This window comes from Theropithecus gelada, chromosome 6 (assembly GCF_003255815.1).
Source record: "Theropithecus gelada isolate Dixy chromosome 6, Tgel_1.0, whole genome shotgun sequence".
Taxonomy (NCBI): domain Eukaryota; kingdom Metazoa; phylum Chordata; class Mammalia; order Primates; family Cercopithecidae; genus Theropithecus; species Theropithecus gelada.
In genome coordinates, this window is record NC_037673.1 from 47,171,600 (window position 1) to 47,194,488 (window position 22,889).

The 22,889-nt window shown below is 37.3% G+C and overlaps 1 protein-coding gene across 3 annotated transcripts in view; it reads right to left on the reverse strand.

Annotated features, from left to right (window-relative positions):
- EMB (embigin) overlaps positions 1-22,889 on the reverse strand; it is a 52,755-nt gene that overhangs the window by 7,341 nt on the left and 22,525 nt on the right. For all 3 annotated transcript variants that reach the window (XM_025389194.1, XM_025389195.1, XM_025389196.1), the window contains 3 exons: positions 13,453-13,639; positions 13,130-13,218; positions 2,218-2,345 (listed from right to left, as the gene is read on the reverse strand). In XM_025389194.1, the coding sequence (XP_025244979.1) occupies positions 2,218-2,345; positions 13,130-13,218; positions 13,453-13,639 (404 nt within the window). The remainder of the gene's footprint in view (positions 1-2,217; positions 2,346-13,129; positions 13,219-13,452; positions 13,640-22,889) is intronic.

Sequence of the window (22,889 nt, forward strand, 5' to 3'; positions counted from 1 at the left end):
TGTAGTTTCTGAGTGAAAGCTATAAGATAATGCCAACAATATTGCTTACTAGAGAAAAGCATATTAAAATGTATGAGAGGTTATCTGTAACAGACTTAAGTCTTATCAGAGTTTGATCTCCCAGGGAACAAACAAAGAAAACATGTATACATTGCTATAAGGATTTAGCAGTGAATGTTTAAAACTACAAAGAAGCAAGTAGGTCATCATGGCTAAATATTATAGAAGAACTAAAAACAGAAAAATCCCAAACATCTGAGTCTCACATTCCTATCCTTGCCTAGTGCTTTAGTCAAAGTACTTTTTCCTTCACAAGTACAGGCACATATTTAAACAACTACCACCCTGAAAGCTACTATTTCTGATAATTCCTATAAAGGAAAATTGCTCACTCCGACAATGTGATTTCCCCAGGCTAGAAATGAAGATGAAACTTTCAGGCCTTTGGAGGTAATGTAGATAGAATGGAGGGGACCCCCTGTGAGCCTGGGATCCAAAGTGAACTGCACACCTTCTGCCTTTTCATATCCGAATTTCTTTCTCTCTCAGGTAAGCTGACTTCTAAGAGTTGCTGGGTTTTCCACAGCCTCACAAGGTGACATACTAAGCTATTTCGGGCTGTTTTATTTAATCTATTTAAATTAAATTTTATTCCCAAGCCATTTGATGCTTTCCCTGCTCATCACTCAACCGCACTGTTCAATAAGTGGTAATCTGCATACAAATATTCTCAGAGCTTATCAAAGGAAGAACTATCTATGAATATATTATTTGTGCAAAAAAAATTACAGCAACCTGGCACCATGTGCACAGCACTGCCTGGGATGTTTGGTACAGATTGGTCAGAGCTAATCAATCAAAATACCATATTTTTAATAAGTACCCAGCTGATTCTGACGCACATGGTTGGTCTACATTTTGAAAAGGCATTTGTGCTCAAGTTTTGACCTGCCCCCTGTTCCCCACACTTTTCTCACACCCTAATATGACTCATGCTTAGAGTCAAATTAAGAGGATAATGACTAGTATAGCAATGGACGGAAGCACCAGTACGTCTAAAATGACATTTTCAACATCGGATATAATTAGATGAAGGGTAATGTTTTTCACGTATTGTCGTACCACGTACAGATCAATAAATAAAGCTGTGTATTTCAAATACCACAGTTGACATTTGTTTTTACAAAATTACACTTTTTAAAAAAAATTACATATACACAATGATTGCCTTTCCTCATCATCCATCAGAAGACAAGCAGCAGTAGGAATGGCTTTAGTCTGCATCTACGGGATTTTGTTGGAGCTATTTCATTGAAAAACTGAACCTGTTAGCACAGAATAAGTCACACTCCCTTCTGAGTCATTTATCTGTCATCCTTCAATAGTCTATAATAACACCAATTTTGTCTAAGAAAGAATTTAATATTTCATTGTAACATCTACACTGTCTCACATGTTCCTTCTACAATTATAGCTTGCCTTTAACGGGACTTCAAATTGTAATGTTTATTAGTGCCAGGGCAAAGGAAGGGTGTCTCCTAAAGGACAATGTCCTACATTTTCCTGCCATTAGAGGCTATTTGGGGAGAAGAAAGGAAACCAGAAATTATTTACAAAATACTCATGTTTTTCTTAATATCAGCTCTCTGAATAGTGATTTCTCTTAGTAAAAAGGGAATTAAAAGTATTTGGCTTCTCTCAGGTATCTTGAAAAGGCCAATGACAATTACTGATAGAACTCAAGATGTACTATTAAGTTACAAAGTTTTCATTATTTTCTCAAATAGTGCCATTATTTTCCATTCTATCACAGATGTTTCAGGAGACAGAATCCCAAAAAGGTGGCTAGCGTTTTTTCTAGTTACTTTCACGGAATGATTTTTAAAAAGAATCTTTTCTAATGGAGTTATTTCTAAACTAGGCAACTATACACAAAATGTAATTTCTTTTCAAAGAATGTAATTAAATTGTTAAACTTAAAAAACAAAGTACCAGCTAATGAAATGTTAAGAGTATCTTCATATGTATAATGTAAACATGCCAAAAACCATCAAATGAAAACTCCGTTTGTCACTGCTCTTTCTTTATGAACATAAGCTAAAGAACAATATAACAAAAGTATAAATCATCTTAGGAATGTTGAGTCTGTTACAATCTTGTTATTAAATAAATGTTTTTTGTTTTTGTTGTTTTCTTCAAATCAAGGAACTATCTTACCTTTATACTCCCATTAGTACTGTACCAGGTCCAATTTAAAGGAAAACAATTTTGACATTTACATGTCAAGACAGTAGAATCCCCTACGTAAGAGATCAATGGCTTGTTTTTCCCATGAAGTTCAGGGACTGAGAATAAAATAGAGAAATGTATGTTACTGAAAGAGTTTAGGTAAAGGAAATGCATTAAATGTGCAGATACTGTCACCTTTCATTTTTTCATTACATTATTTTACATACTTTCAGTTATATATAAATGAAACTAATTTATACTAGTTAGGGTGTAGTTAGCAGTAATAATAATAGTAGACAGATTCAATATAATTGTCTCCAATGTATAGAAATGGAAGGTCTTCTATTACTGAGCCTAACAACAAAAGTATTGTTCCTTTTTGGATAAGTTACATGTTTTGGATAAAAAAAGAGGCTTCACGTTTTCAAACCCCTGTTCTTTCTTCCCACTTACTAAGCTACCTTAGAGTAATTATTTTCTTCAAAGTTTTAACCTCAGGTAGCCTTTGAGTGAGAAGATAAAATTTCCAGGATAGGAAATCTTTAGTTGATACTAATTTATTAAAAGCCAGCAAAGAGTTAGAGAAGGTGGGAACAAGGAACAAAGGAAAATTGACAAAAAGAGAACAGTGTAAAACAGAAAATAAGATTTAAAAATGATTTCATGTGATTTTGTAAAAAATATATATACACTAATATCCATTATGATAAATTTCCTAGTCAAGGAAGTTTGAAGTAGATTCCATTAGAAACAGAATACAAATGAGCACTGAATTTAGAAAAAAAATAAGTTTTAAGGATATAAATAACTTGGTAAAGAATAGTAAAACGTAAGAGCATAAACAGTACAATGAAAAGCCTACATGGTGCAATCAGTTCCTTCTGATTGACCTAGAAGGATGCATTATAGAAGGTATACTTACATTGAAGATATAGACTCATCAACTAAGATTATTTTAATTTTTTTCTTTTACTTCTTCAAATTTTAGCAGGTTTTTGCTTTTTTTGGTTTTGTATGTCTGTGTGTGTGCCATATGCGTGTGTCTGTGTGTTTACTTTTTTCATTTATATGTTTAGTTTGCCAGTAGGGAAAGAATGGATGAAATCATGTCAACTAAAGACCTGCAGATAAGCAGAGATTGGAGCTTTGCTAAAATAGGGATTCTTTGCTGAAGTCACAAGGTTCCCTATAACCTGAAAGGAAGAGCAGCCACACTTCTTGACTTCCACGTGAAGAGGCACAAGATGCATTAGTGCATTACAAGGGCAACGACCTCTACGGCCCTGTTAGGCTTACCTTAAAACAAATGCTGCTTTGGAGTGCAGGCTTTGTATTAGACACTAAAGAGTTAAGGACACAGTTTCCTCTTTCTCAGGTTGTTTATCTCCCAGATATCCTATTTCTCAATCTCCACGTTTCTTTCTGGCAATTGAGTCATGCTTTAGCAGGAAAATATGTGTTGAAATAGGTTCAAAATACCAAAATTTACCCACAGGCTAAAAATAAAATGTGGAAGAAAGGTAATTCTTGGGGAAAAAATCGGCAGAATATACACTGTTTTTCAGTATTCCTCGAAGAGCCACCTGCTTGGGAAGCATACTGGAATCTGCAAGGGGCTTTTCAAGAAAGTTGAGTATTCTATGAGATTTGATAAGGAACATATGATTATGTTATTAAACCATCCCAACTAAATATTAAGATCAGGCTGTAAATTGCAGGAAACTGACAATGACTGAGTGACAACATGGAAAAGCTGAAACCAAAATTCTGTTTTCTTGCCATCTCTTCAGTTTTCTTGATTAACCCCTAGACTAATGACTAAAATACCATAAACCATGCTTTTGTTCTGCTATATATGGCTAATAACAGCAGTGTGGATTTAAATTACAAAATGCACTATGTTTAGGGAACATGACATTTGTTTGGACTATTCTGGGATTTGGGGCCATAGCTTATGTTTGGAAATATTTATTAATATAAGGACAGTGAGACAGTATTCGAATGTGCCCTGTTGACCTTTTAAGAGTTTGCATAAAGTAGGATGCATAAGAGTGCTGGGGTTGGAATAAACCAGGTTTGAAGGTGGTGAAATTGCTGATTCAGGCTAGTGTCTAGGAAGACGGGGTTTGGATATACCCAGTGAAAGTAACAGCTCTCTGGAGTTGTAAAATTGGAAACTATATTCATATATTCATGAACTAGAACAAACTGGCCTAAATGTCATATTGGTTCAAAGACTTTTAGGTATCACCAAATTAGGAAAAAAGATTACTTCATGTAGTAAAAAAATGCTAACTATACTTCAACATTGGGATCCAGAGCTGAAGTCCCAGCTGATTCTATTATGCTACCTTTTCATACTTTGAATGTTTAGATACTTCCAGGGAAAGACATATAGTTGAGCTATGACAGGCTTCACTGCATTTGGTACTATCAAAATCTCATCATGACTTCCAAAAAGTTCTTGTTCTTTACCAATTATATTTCTGCATACTTTCTACTAAGAGACTGTAACACTGATAAATATTATGGAAGCTTTCAACAACCACTCAGAATATTTGACCCACTACTGAGAAACACTATAGACCATCACTCATCTTTCTCTTTCTTGGGTGGCAAGTAATCAGCAACATATTAGCAGTCACAAACTCCCAGTGTACACTTTTGCTGTCTCCTCTGTCCTGGCATCAACAGTGAAACACAAAGTCAGCAGGTTTTTGTGCACTGAGCTAATCATAATCTTGAGGGATGTTTACAACCTTGTAGTAGTAAATCAACCAGCACCCATAAAGAGAGCAGCAGGGTCTTTGCTGATGAATTGTTCTGAAGACTCAGGCTCATGCACTATAGGTGGCTCATGCAGTCAATGGCAGAAAAATTTATCTTTGGCTCAATTTAAAATAGAGAATAAAACAGGCTTTTCGTCTACATGCAGTTGTAAGGCTTCTGAGAAAAGATAATTATTCTTCTTAGGAAAAAACATTAAGTAAACCATATGGAGAAATAATAGGACATTTATAAAAATATATACCATTTTATAAGCCTTTCAGACCTATTAAATAACTATAATATGAATAATGTACAGATGTCTTTAAATACTACTCAAGTAAAATTATTTCTCTAAGCAATATTCAATTTAGATGAATTATAGAGAATTTTTATTTTACCAAGGAAGATTTGAAAGGACCCAATTTATTAATTTTATAAATATCTTCAAGATATAATACATACTTAAAAGTTACATTAATGTTAAATGGGCATTAAAATAAATTAGCTAACCTAAACTGCTTCAAGACAACTAGAAAACGAAAAAAAGTAAATATTCAGTGATTCTTTGCTTTCCTTAAAGCCTTGATTTAAATCCTAGGCCTTGGGTCAACGCTGCTGACACCAGCCAAAATCAGCTTAGTTATGTCAAAACAGTTGGAGGATCAAGAGACCTTCCGTGTGAATACTTGCAATTCAACGTATTGGTATGTTGGAAAGTAAAATGCTTGTTAATCTTCACATTAGACACAAAGAATGATCAATTCCACATAATAATTTAAGTAACCATCAAAACTAATGAGAAAAATGTGTTATCTTCAATAATGAAAGCAGGTATGACTAGTATATATTTCCAGAGCACAATGTCTTAGAAAAAAAAAAAGGAAAACAGTGTTTAAAGTTGAGTATCTTGGGAGCACATTAAGTCACAAGATTCTGTGAGCATTTCCTCAGAATTTGTAAGCCTTCTTTACATATTTATTAAAAACTCAATAAAACATGTTCACTGAAATTTTGTGTGTTCAACATTATTTTAGCTCATTGGGAAGAAAAAGAAAGAAAGCAAAAAGAAAGAGAAAGGGAGGAAAAAAGGAAGGAAGGAGGAAGGAAGGGAGGGAAGGAAATGAACCTAAAAGGTGGGAGGGAAGAAAGGACAGAAAAAGGGAAAGGAAAAGAGAGATAAGGAAAGAGGAGGGGAAGGGAAGATGGGGCAGAGGAGGGAAAAATGAAACACAGAAGGAAAAGGAAACTGAAAGGAAATGTATATGGTGTTATCTAGTCCTTCACTAAGTTAAAGGCAAATGGAGGGGAAAAAGTTAAGAAAGAATATACATGACTAAAATAATCAAAGAATGATACTAGTTTCTGCTTTTGGAGAGATCAAGATATATAAATACAATAATTTATTATATTCACCACATTGGAACAATTACAAAGCCATAAAATTAAAATGACTCTGTGAGTGGAGAAGGGACACAGTGAGGGACACAGGAATGAACCACTAGATCACGACAATGGTGAAGCATGCTATTCTGCTATTGATGGAGCCTTCAGAATAGCATCCACATTCTGTCACAGCAGACAGTCGGGCTTTAGGAGTTTTAGGAAAAGTTATAACAATTTTCATGTTTCCTGGGAAATTAGTGCAAAGCAGAGTCCAAGGTAGTTAATATGGCAACAGATTGCATTTCCCAAATACCAGCACGATACTATGGTTCATTAATCACCACAAAATACTGGGTTTTTTTCATAATGATAATTATATAACTCAAACAATCAGTCTTTATTATGAGATTGAGACCTTCTTGAGTTTTGGTTTAATAATGGTAACAGTAAAATATTTTAATTTGTTTGTTTCCAAGGAAGAGAAATGTGTATGATATTCTGGGGCTTGTATATATCTTTAAACATCCTTACTTGCTGAGATAAAAAGTAGGCAACCCTTTATGCATCTCCATATTATTTTTCAAGTTTTATGGATCCTAAAATCCCATGTCAAGGGCACCCAAGATGGCCAAATAGGAACAGCTCCAGCCTCCAGCTCCCATTGTGAGCAACACAGAAGATGGGTGATTTCTGCATTTTCAACTGAGGTGCCGGGTTCATCTCACTGGGGCATGTCCAACAGTCGGTGCTGATTAGTGGATGCAGCCCAACCAGGAAGAGCTGAAGCAGGGCGAGGAATTGCCTCACCTGGGAAGTGCAAGGGGGAAGGAAATTCCTTTTCCTAGCCAAGGGAAACTGAGACACACAACACCTGGAAAATCGGGTAACTCCCACCCTACTACTGCGCTTTACCAGGGGTCTTAGCAAACGGCACACCAGGAAATTATAATCCACACCTGGCCCGGAGGGTTCCCATGCCCACGTAGCATCCCTCATTGCTAGCACAGCAGTCTGAGATCTAACTGCAAGGCGGCAGTAAGGCTGGGGGAAGGGCGCCCGCCATTGCTGAGGCTTAAGCAGGTAAACAAAGCCGCCTGGAAGCATGAACTGGGAGGAGCCCACCACAGCTCAAGGAGGCCTGCCTGCCTCTATAGACTCCAACTCTGGGGAGAGGGCATAGGTAAACAGAAAGCAGCAGAAAGCTCTGCAGATGTAATGTCCCTGTCTGACAACTTTGAAGAGAGCAGTGGTTCTCCCAGCACGGAGGTTGAGATCTGAGAACAGACAGACTGCCTGCTCAAGTGGGTCCCTGACCCCTGAGCAGCGTAACTGGGAGACATCCCTCACTAGGTGAAGACCAACATCTCACACTTCACACAGCTGAGTACACCTCTGAGACAAAGTTTCCAGAGCAAGAATCAGATAGCAACACTTGCTGTTCAGCAATATTCTATCTTCTGCAGGCTCTGCTGCTGATACCCAGGCAAACAGGGTCTGGAGTCGACCTCAAGCAAACTCCAACAGATCTGCAGCTGAGGGTCCTAACTGTTAGAAGAAAAACTAACAAACAGAAAGGACACCCACACCAAAACCATCAGTATGACACCATCATCAGAGATCAAAGGCAGATAAAACCACAAAGATAGGGAAAAAACAGTGCAGAAAAGCTGGAAATTAAAAATTCAGAGTGCATCTCCCCCTCCAAAGGAATGCAGCTCATCCCCAGTGATGGAACAAAGCTGGATGGAGAATGACTTTGATGAGTTGAGAGAAGAAGGCTTCAGTCGATCAAACTTCTCAGAGTTAAAGGAGGAACTATGTACCCAGGCCAAAGAAACTAAAAACCTTGAAAAAAGAATTGAAGAATGGATAACTAGAATAACCAATGCAGAGAAGTACATAAACGAACTGATAGAGATGAAAACCATGACATGAGAACTACGTGAAAAATGCACAAGCTTCAGTAACCGACTCGATCAACTGGAAGAAACAGTATCAGCGATTGAAGATCAAATGAATGAAATGAAGCGAGAAGACAAGTTTGGAGAAAAAAGAGTAAAAAGAAATGAACAAAGCCTCCAAGAAGTATGGGATTATGTGAAAAGACCAAATCTACATCTGATTCGTGTGCCTGAAAGTGACAGAGAGAATGGAACCAAGTTGGAAAACACTCTGCAGGATATCATCCAGGAGAACTTCCCCAACCTAGCAAGGCAGGCCAACATTCAAACTCAGGAAATACAGAGAACACCACAAAGATACTCCTCGAGAAGAGCAACTCCAAGACACATAACTGTCAGATTCACCAAAGTTGAAATGAGGGAAAAAATGTTAAGGGCAGCCAGAGGGAAAAGTCGGGTTACACACAAAGGAAAGCCCATCAGACTAACAGCAGATCTGTCGGCAGAAATTCTCCAAGCTAGAAGAGAGTGGGGGCCAATATTCAACATTCTTAAAGAAAAGAATTTTCAACCCAGAATTTCATATTCAGCCACACTAAGCTTCATAAGTGAAGGAGAAATAAAATCCTTTATAGACAAGCAAATGCTGAGAGATTTTGTCACTGAGAGATTTTGTCACCGCCAGGCCTGCTCTAAAAGAGATGCTGAAGGAAGCACTAAACATGGAAAGGAACAACCAGTACCAGCCATTGGAAAAACCATGCCAAAATGTAAAGACCATCGAGGCTACGAAGAAACTTCATCAACTAACGAGCAAAATAACCAGCTAATATCATAATGACAGGATCAAGTTCACACATACCAATATTAGCCTCAAATGTAAATGGACTAAATGGTCCAATTAAAAGACACAGACTGGCAAATTGGATAAAGAGCCAAGATCCATCAGTTTGCTATATTCAGGATACCCATCTCACATCCAGAGACATATATAGGCTCAAAATAAAGGGATGGAGGAAGATCTTCCAAGCACATGGAAAACAAAAAAAGTAGGGGTTGCAATCCTACTCTCTGATAAAACAGGCTTTAAACCAACAAAGATCAAAAGAGACAAAGAAGACTATTACATAATGGTAAAGGGATCAATTCAACAAGAAGAGCTAACTATCCTAACTATATATGCACCCAATACAGGAGCACCCAGATTCATAGCAAGTCCTTAGAGACTTACAAAGAGACCTAGACTCCCATACAATAATAATGGGAGATTTCAACACCCCACTGTCAACATTAGACAGATCAACGAGACGGAAAGTTAACAGGGATATCCAGGAATTGAACTCAACCCTGCACCAAGCAGACCTAATAGACATCTACCCACTCTCCACCAAAAACCAACAAAATATACATTCCACTCAGCACCACATCGCACTTATTCCAAAACAGACCACACAGTTGGAAGTAAAGCACTCCTCAGCAAATGTGAAAGAACAGAAATTACAACAAACTGTCTCTCAGACCACAGTGCAATCAAACTAGAACTCAGGACTAAGACACTCAATCAAAACTGCTCAATTACATGGAAACTGAACAACCTGCTCCTGAATGACTACTGGGTACATAACGAAATGAAGGCAGAAATAAAGATGTTCTTTGAAACCAATGAGAAAAAAGATACACCACACCAGAATCTCTGGGACACATTTAAAGCAGTGTGTACAGGGAAACTTATAGCACTAAATGCCCACAAGGGAAAGCACGAAAGATCTATCATTGACACCCTAACAGCACAATTAAAAGAACTAGAGAAGGAAGAGCAAACATTCAAAAGCAAGCAGAAGGCAAGAAATAACTAAGATCAGAGCAGAACTGAATGAGATAGAGACACAAAAAATCAATGAATCCAGGAGTTGGTTTTTTGAAAAGATCAATAAAATTGATAGACTGCTAGCAAGATTAATAAAGAAGAAAAGAGAGAAGAATCAAATAGACGCAATAAAAAATGATAAACGGGATATCACCACTGACCCCACAGAAATACAAACTACCATCAAAGAATACTATAAACGCTTCTAGGCAAATAAACTAGAAAATCTAGAAGAAATGGATAAATTCCTGGACACTTACACTCTCCCAAGACTAAACCAGGAAGAGGTTGAATCCCTGAATAGACCAATAGCAGGCTCTGAAATTGAGGCAATAATTAATAGCCTACCAACCAAAAAGAGTATAGGACCAGATGGATTCACAGCTGAATTCTACCAGAGGTACAATGAGGAGCTGGTACCATTCCTTCTGAAACTATTGCAATCAATAGAAAAAGTGGGAATCCTCCTAACTCATTTTATGAGGCCAACATCATCCCGATACCAAAGCCTGGCAGAGACACAACAAAAAAAGAGAATTTTAGACCAATATCCCTGATGATCATCGATGCAAAAATCCTCAATAAAATACTGGCAAACCGAATCCAGCAGCACATCAAAAAGCTTATCCACCATGATCAAGTGGGCTTCATCCCTGGGATGCAAGGCAGATCAACATACGCAAATAAATAAATGTAATCCAGCATATAAACAGAACCAAAGACAAAAACCACATGATTATCTCAATAGATGCAGAAAGGGCCTTTGACAAAACTCAACAGCCCTTCTTGCTAAAAACTCTCAATAAATTCGGTATTGATGGAACGTATCTCAAAATAATAAGAGCTATTTATGACAAATTCACAGCCAATATCATATTGAATGGGCAAAAACTGGAAGTATTCCCTTTGAAAACTGGCACAAGACAGGGATGCCCTCTCTCACCACTCCTATTCAACACAGTGTTGGAAGTTCTGGCTAGGGCAATCAGGTAAGAGAAAGAAATCAAGGGTATTCAATTAAGAAAAGAATAAGTCAAATTGTCCCTGTTTGCAGATGACATGATTGTATATTTAGAAAACCCCATCATCTCAGCCCAAAATCTCCTGAAGCTGATAAGCAACTTCAGCAAAGTCTCAGGACACAAAATCAATGTGCAAAAATCACAAGCATCTTATACACCAATAAGAGTCAAACAGAGAGCCAAATCATGAATGAACTTCCATTCACAATTGCTTCAAAGAGAATAAAATACCTAGGAATCCAACTTACAAGGGATGTGAAGGACCTCTTCAAGCAGAACTACAAACCACTGCTCAGTGAAATAAAAGAGGACACGAACAAATGCAAGAACATACCATGATCATGGATAGGAAGAATCAATATTGTGAAAATGGCCATATTGCCCAAGATAATTTATAGATTCAATGCCATCCCCATCAAGCTACCAATGACTTTCTTCACAGAATTGGAAACAAATGCTTTCAAGTTCATATGGGACCAAAAAAGAGCCCGCATTGCCAAGACAATCCTAAGCTAAAAGATCAAAGCTGGAGGCATCACGCTACCTAACTTCAAACTATACTACAAGGCTACAGTAACCAAAACAGCATGGTACTGGTACTAAAACAGAGATATAGACCAATGGAACAGAACAGAGCCCTCAGAAATAATACCACACATTTACAGCCATCTGATCTTTGACAAACCTGACAAAAACAAGAAATGGGGAAAGGATTCCCTATTTAATAAATGGTGCTGGGAAAATTGACTAGCCATAAGTAGAAAGCTGAAACTGGATCCTTTCCTTACTCCTTATACGAAAATTAATTCAAGATGGATTAGAGACTTAAATATTAGACCTAAAACCATAAAAACCCTAGAAGAAAACCTAGGTAATACCATTCAGGACATAGGCACGAGCAAGGACTTCATGTCTAAAACACCAAAAGCAATGGCAACAAAAGCCAACACTGACAAATGGGATCTAATTAAAGTAAAGAGCTTCTGCACAGCAAAAGAAACTACCATCAGAGTGAACAGACAACCTACAGAATGGGAGAAAATTTTTGCAATCTGCTCATCTGACTAAGGGCTAATAACCAGAACTTACAAAGAACTCAATCAAATTTACAAGAAAAAAACAAACAACCCCATCAAAAAGTGAGCAAAGTATTTGAACAGACACTTCTCAAAAGAAGACATTTATACAGCCAACAGACACATGAAAAAATGCTCATCATCACTCACCATCAGAGAAATGCAAATCAAAACCACAATTTCAAATCAAAACCATCATTCTCAGCAAATATCGCAAGAACAGAAAACCAAACACCACATGTTCTCACTCATAGGTGGGAACTGAACAATGACAACACTTTGCCACAGGAAGGGGAGCATCACACACAGGGGCCTATTCTGGGGTAGGGGGAGGGGAGAGGGATAGCATTAGGAGATATACCTAATGTAAATGACGAGTTAATGGGTGCAGCACACCAAGACGGCATGTGTATACATATGTAACAAACCTGCACGTTGTGCACATGTACCCTAGAACTTAAAGTATAATAATAATAATAAAAAATCCCATGTCATGGAGCTATGGATATAGAACATCCACCCACGCTCTCAGAGGCTGATACCACAATAACTTAGAAATGTGGAGGACTATTATAAAAACTATGAATTTAGAGGTGTAAATAAAGAAATTCATGTGACTCTCATAATTCACTCATAATGTGGTAGGCCATCCTTTTGAACTAAAACCTGTGCTTTAAGCTGAGGAACAGAAGCAGAAAGGAAATTGACTTGGGGATACAAGACCATTTTCAAGGTTACCTCTTGTGACTCTGGAAAGCATATGACTTACTTTCAGCTATATTATGTTTATTATTGTAAAAATAATTTTAAAATTACAGGATTGAGAAATCTAAGAACATAGTGCTGAAGTTATTAACTATTCCTCAAGCTATTAATACTGACCTTTGAAATTAAATGTTCCCCTTTGTTCCTTTTCCTCTCGAAAGAAACAAGAATAACTTCCCATTTGTTTGCTATTAATGATGGTGAACCTAAAGATAATTGAAGTTATTAACATAGGCTTAGTTCTCAAAACCTTCTTAATGAAAATGAAAAGACTTAGCCATTAATCAAAATTTTAAAATAGAAATAATTCTGTAAATATGCAAATTAGAATATTAGCATAACATTCAAGTGGCTGCAGAGGGAAGAATGCTCAGTCAGCAAAAATATTTAGAATTAAGCTACTTTTGGCAAGCAAGGTAGGTTAAAATTTGTATACTCACCTGTATTGGGTATACAAGGTGCTTCCTGTTGCACTGACAAGATAATTATCCTCAAGTTGTTCACTGTCTTTTTTCCAAGTCACATTTACTGCATTCAAATCCCCAGATGTCGTGAACTGGCATGTGAGATTTACATTAGAAGGCCTTTCTAAAGTGATATTTTTTTCTACTGGCATACTAGAATGTTCTATTAGCACAAAAGAGGACAAAATGTGAAAGTTATATTCAGAGGAATCTAATATATAAAACCTTTTAAATTATTAACTGAAGTGTTTTATTGACAATTTCATTCATTTGAAGAATTATTCCTCTAACTCTGTGAGGAACCAACATAGTTGGTTCCCTTTCTTATTCCCTTTTATATGCACACCTCAAGAAATGTTTTGATCCAACATTAACACAATTAAAAAAAACCTAAAGCTGTGATAGTTATCTCCTTAAACTCTGTAATAAGCAGAATATAGGGTAGAGAGTACTCAATAACATGTGCTGTATGCTCTGACAGTGTAAAAACAGCACAACTGTAAATACAACACACTCATGGGTGAGAATGGAATGCCTGTTTCAATAATTTTGAGTAATCATGTTGTTGGCAGTTATTACGAGAATGTTTTTTGTATAACATGGATTTGAGTGATATATTATATTCTAACCATTCCTAGTCTTCTTAAGAACCCGTAGAGACTGGATATAGACATAGGTACAGGACAGAGAATTTAAATAAGCATCCTGTAGTTCTGAATTTGAACTGAATTTCAGTATCAGTATGAATTCATGAGGTGTTTATCTTTTTTTTGACTTTCAAAATAGATATCTTATTTATTTTGGATTGATCGATTGATTATCATAAGAACACTTAACATTAGACCTTCCCTCTTAGCAAATTTTTAAAACTTGTACCTAAAAAGTAGTCTGAAAGGTTCTCAATTTCTCTTCCCATCTATAGGTGGGAAGAGAAGGAGCTAAACCTTAGAGAAGCTTTAGGGAAGTTGAAGTGTTTATCTTAAAAGGAAAACAATACACACACACACCACACACACACACACCACACACACACACACACACACACAGACACACACACACTGAAGGGGTCCAGAATATGCCAGGATAGCATACAAATTATTTTGAGCAGAAGGCATTTGAGTTCCTAAAATAGCTACTCTGACTAAAAGCAGAGCCTTTCAAAGCAACTCCAAAAAACCTCTATTGTCATAAATCCCCTCCCTAGGAGCAACAGGGACAAGGGACTCTTATCACTGAAGATGAGAAGTCTTCACACCACACCTAAACAGACACTGTCACAAAACTATCATATCTTCCACCTGTTATCTAAAGGGCTCATTTATCTTTCCTAAAACTCATTTGTTTTTCCATAAACGGCCTTTCTCCTCCTCTTCTTACCCTACTAAGATGGTATATAAGCCCCTACTTTTAACTGCCCCTTTGAGCTACATGTTTTTCTAACTTTTGTCCACATGTGATTAAGTATGTTTTTTGTTCTGCTAATCTATCTTTTGTCAGTTTAATTCACTGAGCCTGAAATTATATAGAAAAAGTTTCTCCTTGACAGTTTGGCAAGGAATATGGAATGGTTAGGACTCCCCATCCTTCCACTCCAACCCCATTTCCAAAGCCTGAGATTTCAGGACCTCTGACCCAGCAGGTAAGTACGAGCTCTTTTTTTTTTTCACCAGTATCCAATCTGGGATACTGGTTAAAATAAAATAAAATAAAATAAGGGGTGCACTAGAACAAGAGCAGTAAGAGCCTCTACTTGTCTTTTCTTTCTTCAGTTTAACCCTCAGGTTCCCAACCACTAACTCTCCGATAATACACACACACACACACACACACACACACTCTTACGGAAAACATAAAAAAGCTTACTTTAATTTTGAACAGTGGCAAATAAAGAAAAAATGTTCAGGCCGGGCTCGGTGGCTCAAGCCTGTAATCCCAGCACTTTGGGAGGCCGAGACGGGCAGATCACGAGGTCAGGAGATAAGAGACCATCCTGGCTAACCCGGTGAAACCCCGTCTCTACTAAAATATACAAAAAAACTAGCTGGGCGACGTGGCGGCCGCCTGTAGTCTCAGCTACTCGGGAGGCTGAGGCAGGAGAATGACGTAAATCCGGGAGGCGGAGCTTGCAGTGAGCTGAGATGCGGCCACTGCACTCCAGCCTGGGCGACAGAGCGAGACTCCGTCTCAAAAAAAAAAAAAAAAAAAGAAAAAAAAAATTCAGCATGTACCTTGTTTGTCCTACACTAACTGTATCACTGGCTAACCAAACAGTAGAGAAAGTCAATGTTCTCTTTATAGAAAAATTCTAGCAAATGAATAAAAAAGAAATCATACAAATATACTATAATGATGATGCAATCCCTAGTGAATCATGGATCTAGGCATTTTGCATCAACTGGGGCAATAATTTCAAAAACAGAATTATGTCTCTCTTGAGGAAGAATACCCCACTACCTAGGATATGGTCTTGTCAGAAAAAGTGCTGAGGAGGTTCTTCAAACTGGTTAAGTCTCTGGATTCAATTCCCAGTTTACAGGAAATATGGATTATGGAAGAACACATTAACCTACATTTCATGAAAGTAATCAACAAAATCCAGATTCTGCGAAAATTCTACAAAATAAATTATCTGTTTTTTTTCTTTTTCTGTCTTTTTTGTTTGTTTGCTTCAGATGGAGTTTCGTTCTTGTTGCCCAGGCTGGAGTGCAATGGTGCTGTCTCGGCTCACTGCAAGCTCCACCTCCCGGATTCAAGAGATTCTCCTGCCTCAGCCTCCCAAGTAGCTGGGATTACAGGCACCCGCCACCAAGCCTGGCTAATTTTTTTGTATTTTTAGTAGAGATGGGGTTTCACCATGTTGGTCATGCTAGTCTTGAACTCCTGACCTCATGTGATCTGCCTGCCTCAGCTTCCCAAAGTGCTAAGATCACAGGCATGAGCCACCGCACTCAGCCTGGTTTTTTCAACACATAAATTTTAAAAGGGAGAGAGATGTCTTTGTATTGGACGTCAGGTGCTGTTTCGGGCACCTGAAGATTATAAGATACTCAAAAAATTCCATTAAAAGAAAAGCAAAACTGAACTGTAATATTTAGGGATGCATACCTGGGTAATAAAACAATATAGAAAAACAAAAAAGTAACTGCATAAAAATCAGAATAGTGGTAATTACTCTTAAGGGGAAGAGAAAGAGTTGTGTTTGGAAGACGGTAGTGCATCATACAAACAAATTTCTCAAGCTCTTCTCATTCTCAACAATGGTATAGTATGATTAAATGGACTATGCAGAGCCAAATGTAGAAAGAAAAATAATACAACTCAAATAAAATGGTCAGGTGCAGTGGTTCACGCCTGTAACCCCAGTAATTTGGGAGGCTGAGGTGTGTGGGATTGCTTGAGCACAGGCGTTCTAGACCAGCCTGGGCAACATGGTGAGAACTCATCTCTGAAAAAAAAAAAAAGAAAAAAGAAAAAATTAGCCAGGCTTCATAGTGCATGTCTTTGGTCCCATCTAGTCGTAGGCAGAGGTGGGAGGATATTTTGAGCCCAAGAGTTGAGGCTGCAGTGAGCTAAGGTGGCACCACTGCACTCCAGGCAGGATGATAAAGCAGGGACCTGTCTCACCGAAAAAAAAAAAAAAAAAAAAAAATTCTATCACTTTTAATTACATTTGAAACTTTACGAAATGCTTCCATAAGCAAAGACCAGGTACAAGGTTTGCAGATAGTGAAGTACAGCTCGTGCGAAGCACTTTGTGAGCACATGCTTGAAATAACTGCTTGTATGACTGCAAACTGCTGAATTGAATTTAATGCTCAAAAAGAAAAATAACATTTGATGTCTCTAGAATACATATATTGCCAGAGATTACCTTATTCCTTGCAGTTCCCCTTACTGTGCTCTATTTCACTATCCTAGTATATTTTAAACATTTTGCTAGCCACACCAAATTATTCCAACTACCTTTCAATTGTTGGTGCCCATCAGGATTTTGCTCTCTGGTCTCTTTACTTCTCAGTTTGGCACTCCTTTGTTGGATTCAACTATTAACCATAATGCTCTTTACTTGCAAAATTAGAACCTCCACTGAAGTCTTTTTTTTTATTTTATAGCTCCAGCTGTCTATGGAGCATCTAAATCTGGATATCCCATGGGAAGTTCAAACTCCAAATATCCAAGAGAGATCCATTAATATTCCCTTGTGCTGACCTATAACACTGAATCACATGCAGTAGTATTTAGTTGATTCTACCGTTAAAATCAAACAAATTTGTCCAGTTTTATCCAACCCTCCTATTATTGGCCTTCATTATCTTTCACCAAGACAAGGCAAATTACCTAATTTCTCTTGGCCAGCTTCTCTTGCTCCAGCCAAAATTGTCCTTTGGTTGGAGCAATTTGAGCAAAACTCAAATTGTTTAACTGCCTTGATTCTATACCTCGCATTTGCAAATCAAAGTATTTTTGTATTGGACATCCATTTCCTTATTTGTAAGGCAGGATAATACATATTTCATGAGATTGTAGAAAGTTCTATCAAAAGAAATGCAACAGTAATATAATATAGCAATTAATAAATGCCCATTTACTTCTTCTCACCATTATCTCACTGGGGAATATTATAAAAACTATCATATATGGTGCTAAGGGTTATATGTTGATTAAATCATTTAATCTTCACAACAGCTTTATGAGGTAAGTATCACTGTTACCATTCCAACTTTAGAAATGAGGCAAACAGAGGCTGCCTGTCTTGTCTAAGATCACACATCAAGACAAAGGCAACACTGAATCTTAGATTTAGGTATGCCTGAGTCCAGATTGTGATAACCAACAGACTATACCAACTCTCAAACATATTAAATTCTCATTACAATGGAATTAACTTCATTACCTTCAAACTGTTGAACCAAGATTTTAAATAAAAGAAAATATTAATAGAAGATTAAAGAAATGTACAGTGTAGCTATATATCAGTGTGAATGTGATGATAAATGAACAGTGCAATCAAAATATTTTTAAAATACACATTTTCAACTAAACACAGTTTTATATAACTTAAAATGCAATGCAGCTTTTCTTATTGGTAGGCCATCCTCCAAGCCCTAATCCTTGTCTCACTGTTCCCTATAATACTTTGCAGGTGCTTCTGCAGTTTGTTGTGCTTCTGCAGTTTGTTTTCCTTCCTGTCAAGAAATCACAGCATCAAAAATATGCAAAAAGCTCTACCTTTTTACATATTTCGTGGTTAGCCAACAAACTAATATGAGCTCAGTCGACAATGTTTCAACTTCCTTAATACTGCACAACTGCAATGCATTTTTGCCGCTTTAGAGTGCTGCAAAAACATCTATGACATCTGCATTTCTAAAACCATAGCAATTTGTTTCTGAAACATATTTTTAAGACTGTTCTTAAAACCATATAGTAATGTATACCTGTCTAAAAAATTTCTTATTTTCATAGATAACATTTGCAGTCTTCAGAGAAATGACATTTAGATTTTCTTGGGTCTATTCAGGACCCAATCTTTTAAACCATTTCACTACAAATAAAAGTCTGCTTTGTTATTTATTAAGAAAAAGAAAATATGGAAGAAGCCAATTAAAATTTATTGCATAGGATAGTGTTTCCAAACATGCTTTAAAGACAGAAACTCTTACTAAAAACAATTAAGTGAACTGTGATATATACAACAGATTAGATGGGACAACTCTGATAGAAGCCAAGATAGAAAACACAGAGCCCCATCAGCCTGACTTTTCTTTATTCATAATGAGATAGGAGGTGGAATGTGACTCTGGACCAGACTGAAGACTGACAGAAACAAGGAAGAGACATCGAAAGCTCCTCTCCACAAGACACACCCACCAGCACCATGACAGTTTACCATGGCCATGGCTACACCCAGAAGTTACCATCCCTTTCCATGGCAATGACCCAGAAGTTACCTCCTGTTTTCTAGAAATTTCTGAATAGCCTGCCCCTGAATTTGCACATAATTAAAAGTGGTATAATCATGGCTGCAGAACTGCCCCTGAGCTGCTATTCACGACACACTGCCCAGGGTGTACCCCTGCTCTGAAGGAGAAGTCACAGAGCTGTAACACCCCTGCCTCAATAAAGCCGCTTTTTTCTACCATCAGCTCACTCTTTAATTCTTTCCTGAGCCAACCTTCTCCGGCTAAACCCCAATGTTGGGATTCACCTGCCCTGTAACAATTTCACCATAAAAGTCAATAAGGCTTCATGATGCAACCCAAAATGTCTATTAAACATCCAGAATCCTTACAGAAACAGAAGGCCACACTAACATGAGGCCAACACCCCTATATAAAAATGATACAATGGGGCCGGGCGCGGTGGCTCAAGCCTGTAATCCCAGCACTTTGGGAGGCTGAGGCGGGTGGATCACGAGCTCAGGAGATCGAGACCATCCTGGCTAACCCGCTGAAACCCCGTCTCTACTAAAAAATACAAAAAACTAGCCAGGCGAGGTGGTGGGCGCCTGTAGTCCCAGCTACTCGGGAGGCAGAGGCAGGAGAATGGCGTAAACCCGGGAGGCGGAGCTTGCAGTGAGCTGAGATCCAGCCACTGCACTCCAGCCTGGGCGACAGAGCAAGACTCCGTCTCAAAAAAAAAAAAAAAAAAAAAAAAAAAAAAAAAAAAGATACAATGGATCTTATTTTTATCATTAATGTTGTGCGTCTTAAACATATGGAGTTAACTTATAATTCCTCTGAATAAGAATAAAATTCTCAAAGTTTATATCCAAAATTTATAAAACATAATACCATTCCCTTGATTCTTATAATTTCACCACTCTCCCAAATTAAGTCTCATATTGATTGAAGAATCATGACAGTTTATTAAGTAATCCTATCAACAAGTTATTTACATGCCATCTGATTAGTGCCATACCAATGTGATACAACCTAAAACACGTGTGCTTCCTGAATCCCATAAACTTAAAATGTGAAATCACCAATGTGCACAGAGAAGCCTGAAATTACATAAACCCAACTTGAGTAAAATGTAGTACACATATACTTTGATACACTTTTTTATATCTATATAAAATCTCCAAGTACTCCCTGGAGACTCCCTCAAGACCTGTGAACTATGTGGCTGGCATTTATGAGCTGAGCCTATTTTCAAACTTTTAGATTTTTCTTTTTACACAGATATCCTCAAAAGAAAGAGAAACACCAGAAAATGTAAATGGCTTCTACACAAATGAAGCCAGGTTTTCCAAAATAATTCATCAAAGATTTAAAATTATCTAAGAGGAGATGCTAGTTGAATTTTACTAAACAAAGCTTCTATTAGTCACTGTTTTCCTCCACTTCAATTAGTAACAGAAATTAAGGCACGTAATGGTTATTTCTCTACTTTCTAAACTGATTTAATGTCATTTCAAAGAAAAGCAAAAACAATTCTACTTGAATTCCAGAATTGCATGTCTCTTGTTTCAACAATGTAGTACTTAATTTGAGACAATAACAATGGGTAATAATCCAATAATTAAATATATTTTTCTACAACATAGAGAACAACACTGCAACTATTGTTTACATCAGTTACAGGAAAACTATAGTAAATGGTTACATTGTTCTAGTAACCAAATACATTTGTTGCCACTGTTTCCAAATAATTAACAGGAAGTTAATCCAACACTATAGTGGGGGCTATTGATCATATTTTTGGACAACCAGAATCCGAACACCCTTCCTATCAGTGTAAAGTTCGGTGATAGGCAAAGTACTCACTCACTGCGGAAACCTAGGAACAGGTATTTCTTCTCTCTACCCAGCTGAGCACTAGGGTTTGGCCACTTTAATTATAACCTCCTACTCAGGGTTTTAAAGTTAGAGGGAGGGAGTTAAGGACCTAGGCAGAACTGAGAAATTAATCACAATAGCAATGGCAAGTGTCTAGCAGTGATTGTGCCTCATTATTCCTTCAATCATTCATTTAACACTTATTTACTGAACACCTACCACGTGCTTTTCATGTATCCACTCGTTCAACAATTTTACTAAAAATATATTACGTGCCTTTATTCTAGGCCCTAGTATCAAGAGTCCAGTACCAGCAGAAATATATCAAGCAGACTCTTCCAGTAATCCTTGCTGTCTGTCATCCTGAGGTCCCCGGCATTGCCAGAACTTGATTTCCAGTTTTCTCATCAATTCTGCTAGCCAAAATCCTTTATTCAGTAAATTATTTCCTGCTTAACTGGCTATAGACTGTTTCTGGGCTTGAGATCATTAACCTAATCCATATATACCTATCAAGATTTATACTAGATACTTCATTTATGCACTCCTTCCATTTGATTAAAATTTCATAGCACTGATGTCACTTGATAGCTCACAAATATCTAGAACATATAATATTTGGTCTCCAGAAAAAATTCTACAAAGTGGTAATCATAGTACCAGTTCGGTACATCTGAAAGGCAATACCTGAGGTTACATAGGGGACAAGATCCAGGCTGAGGTAGCAGTCCAGGACTCAGAACAGTCAGTCCTTGGCCCTGTATGCTCCCCTCCACGTCCAGTCCTGCCCTTTTGTTCTTGGAGCTATAAATCACACTTTAGTATTTTTTCCATCTCTTCTACATTTACAAATCAAAATCATCTCAAGCCATAACAACTTGCCTCTGATCTTTACTTCTAATTTCTGCCTTCTCTACCCTGATAAAAAGCTTTCATTTATTTTGAAACATTTTTCACATATCCACTTCAATATAATGGAAGAAAGGAACAGCAAATGACAACGTCATATCATTTGATTCCCTGGTACAAGAACCATTTAAATTTTGAAATGGATTATTCTAACGGATTTCAAAATTTTTTTAGTAGCAAAATTATTTCAGAAATAAATCAGAGGAAAACTTAAGCAGAACACCCCCCCCCCACCACCTCCACCACACACACACACAGATAACTGTATAAAACTGACAAAAAAATGTTGCTACAATTAGTGAAGACTGGAGAAGGTATGGAAAGCATTCAAGATTGGCTTCTTCATCCCTTCATCTTCTTTACCCATCATGGTTACATCTCAAGGAACAAAGGATTTAAAAGTGACACATGCACATGCATATTCACTGCAGCACTATTCACAATAGCAAAGAAGTAGAATTAACCCAAATGCCCATCAATGACAGACTGGATAAAGAAAATGTGGATTTAAAAGTGACACATGCACACATATGTTCATTGCAGCACTATTCACAATAGCAAAGACGTAGAATTAACCCAAATGCCCATCAATGATTGACTGGATAAAGAAAATGTGGTGCATATACACCACGGAATAGTATGCAGCCATAAAAAAGGAACAAAATCATGTCCTTTGCAGGGCATGGATGAAGCTGGAAGCCATTATCCTCAGCAAACTAACAC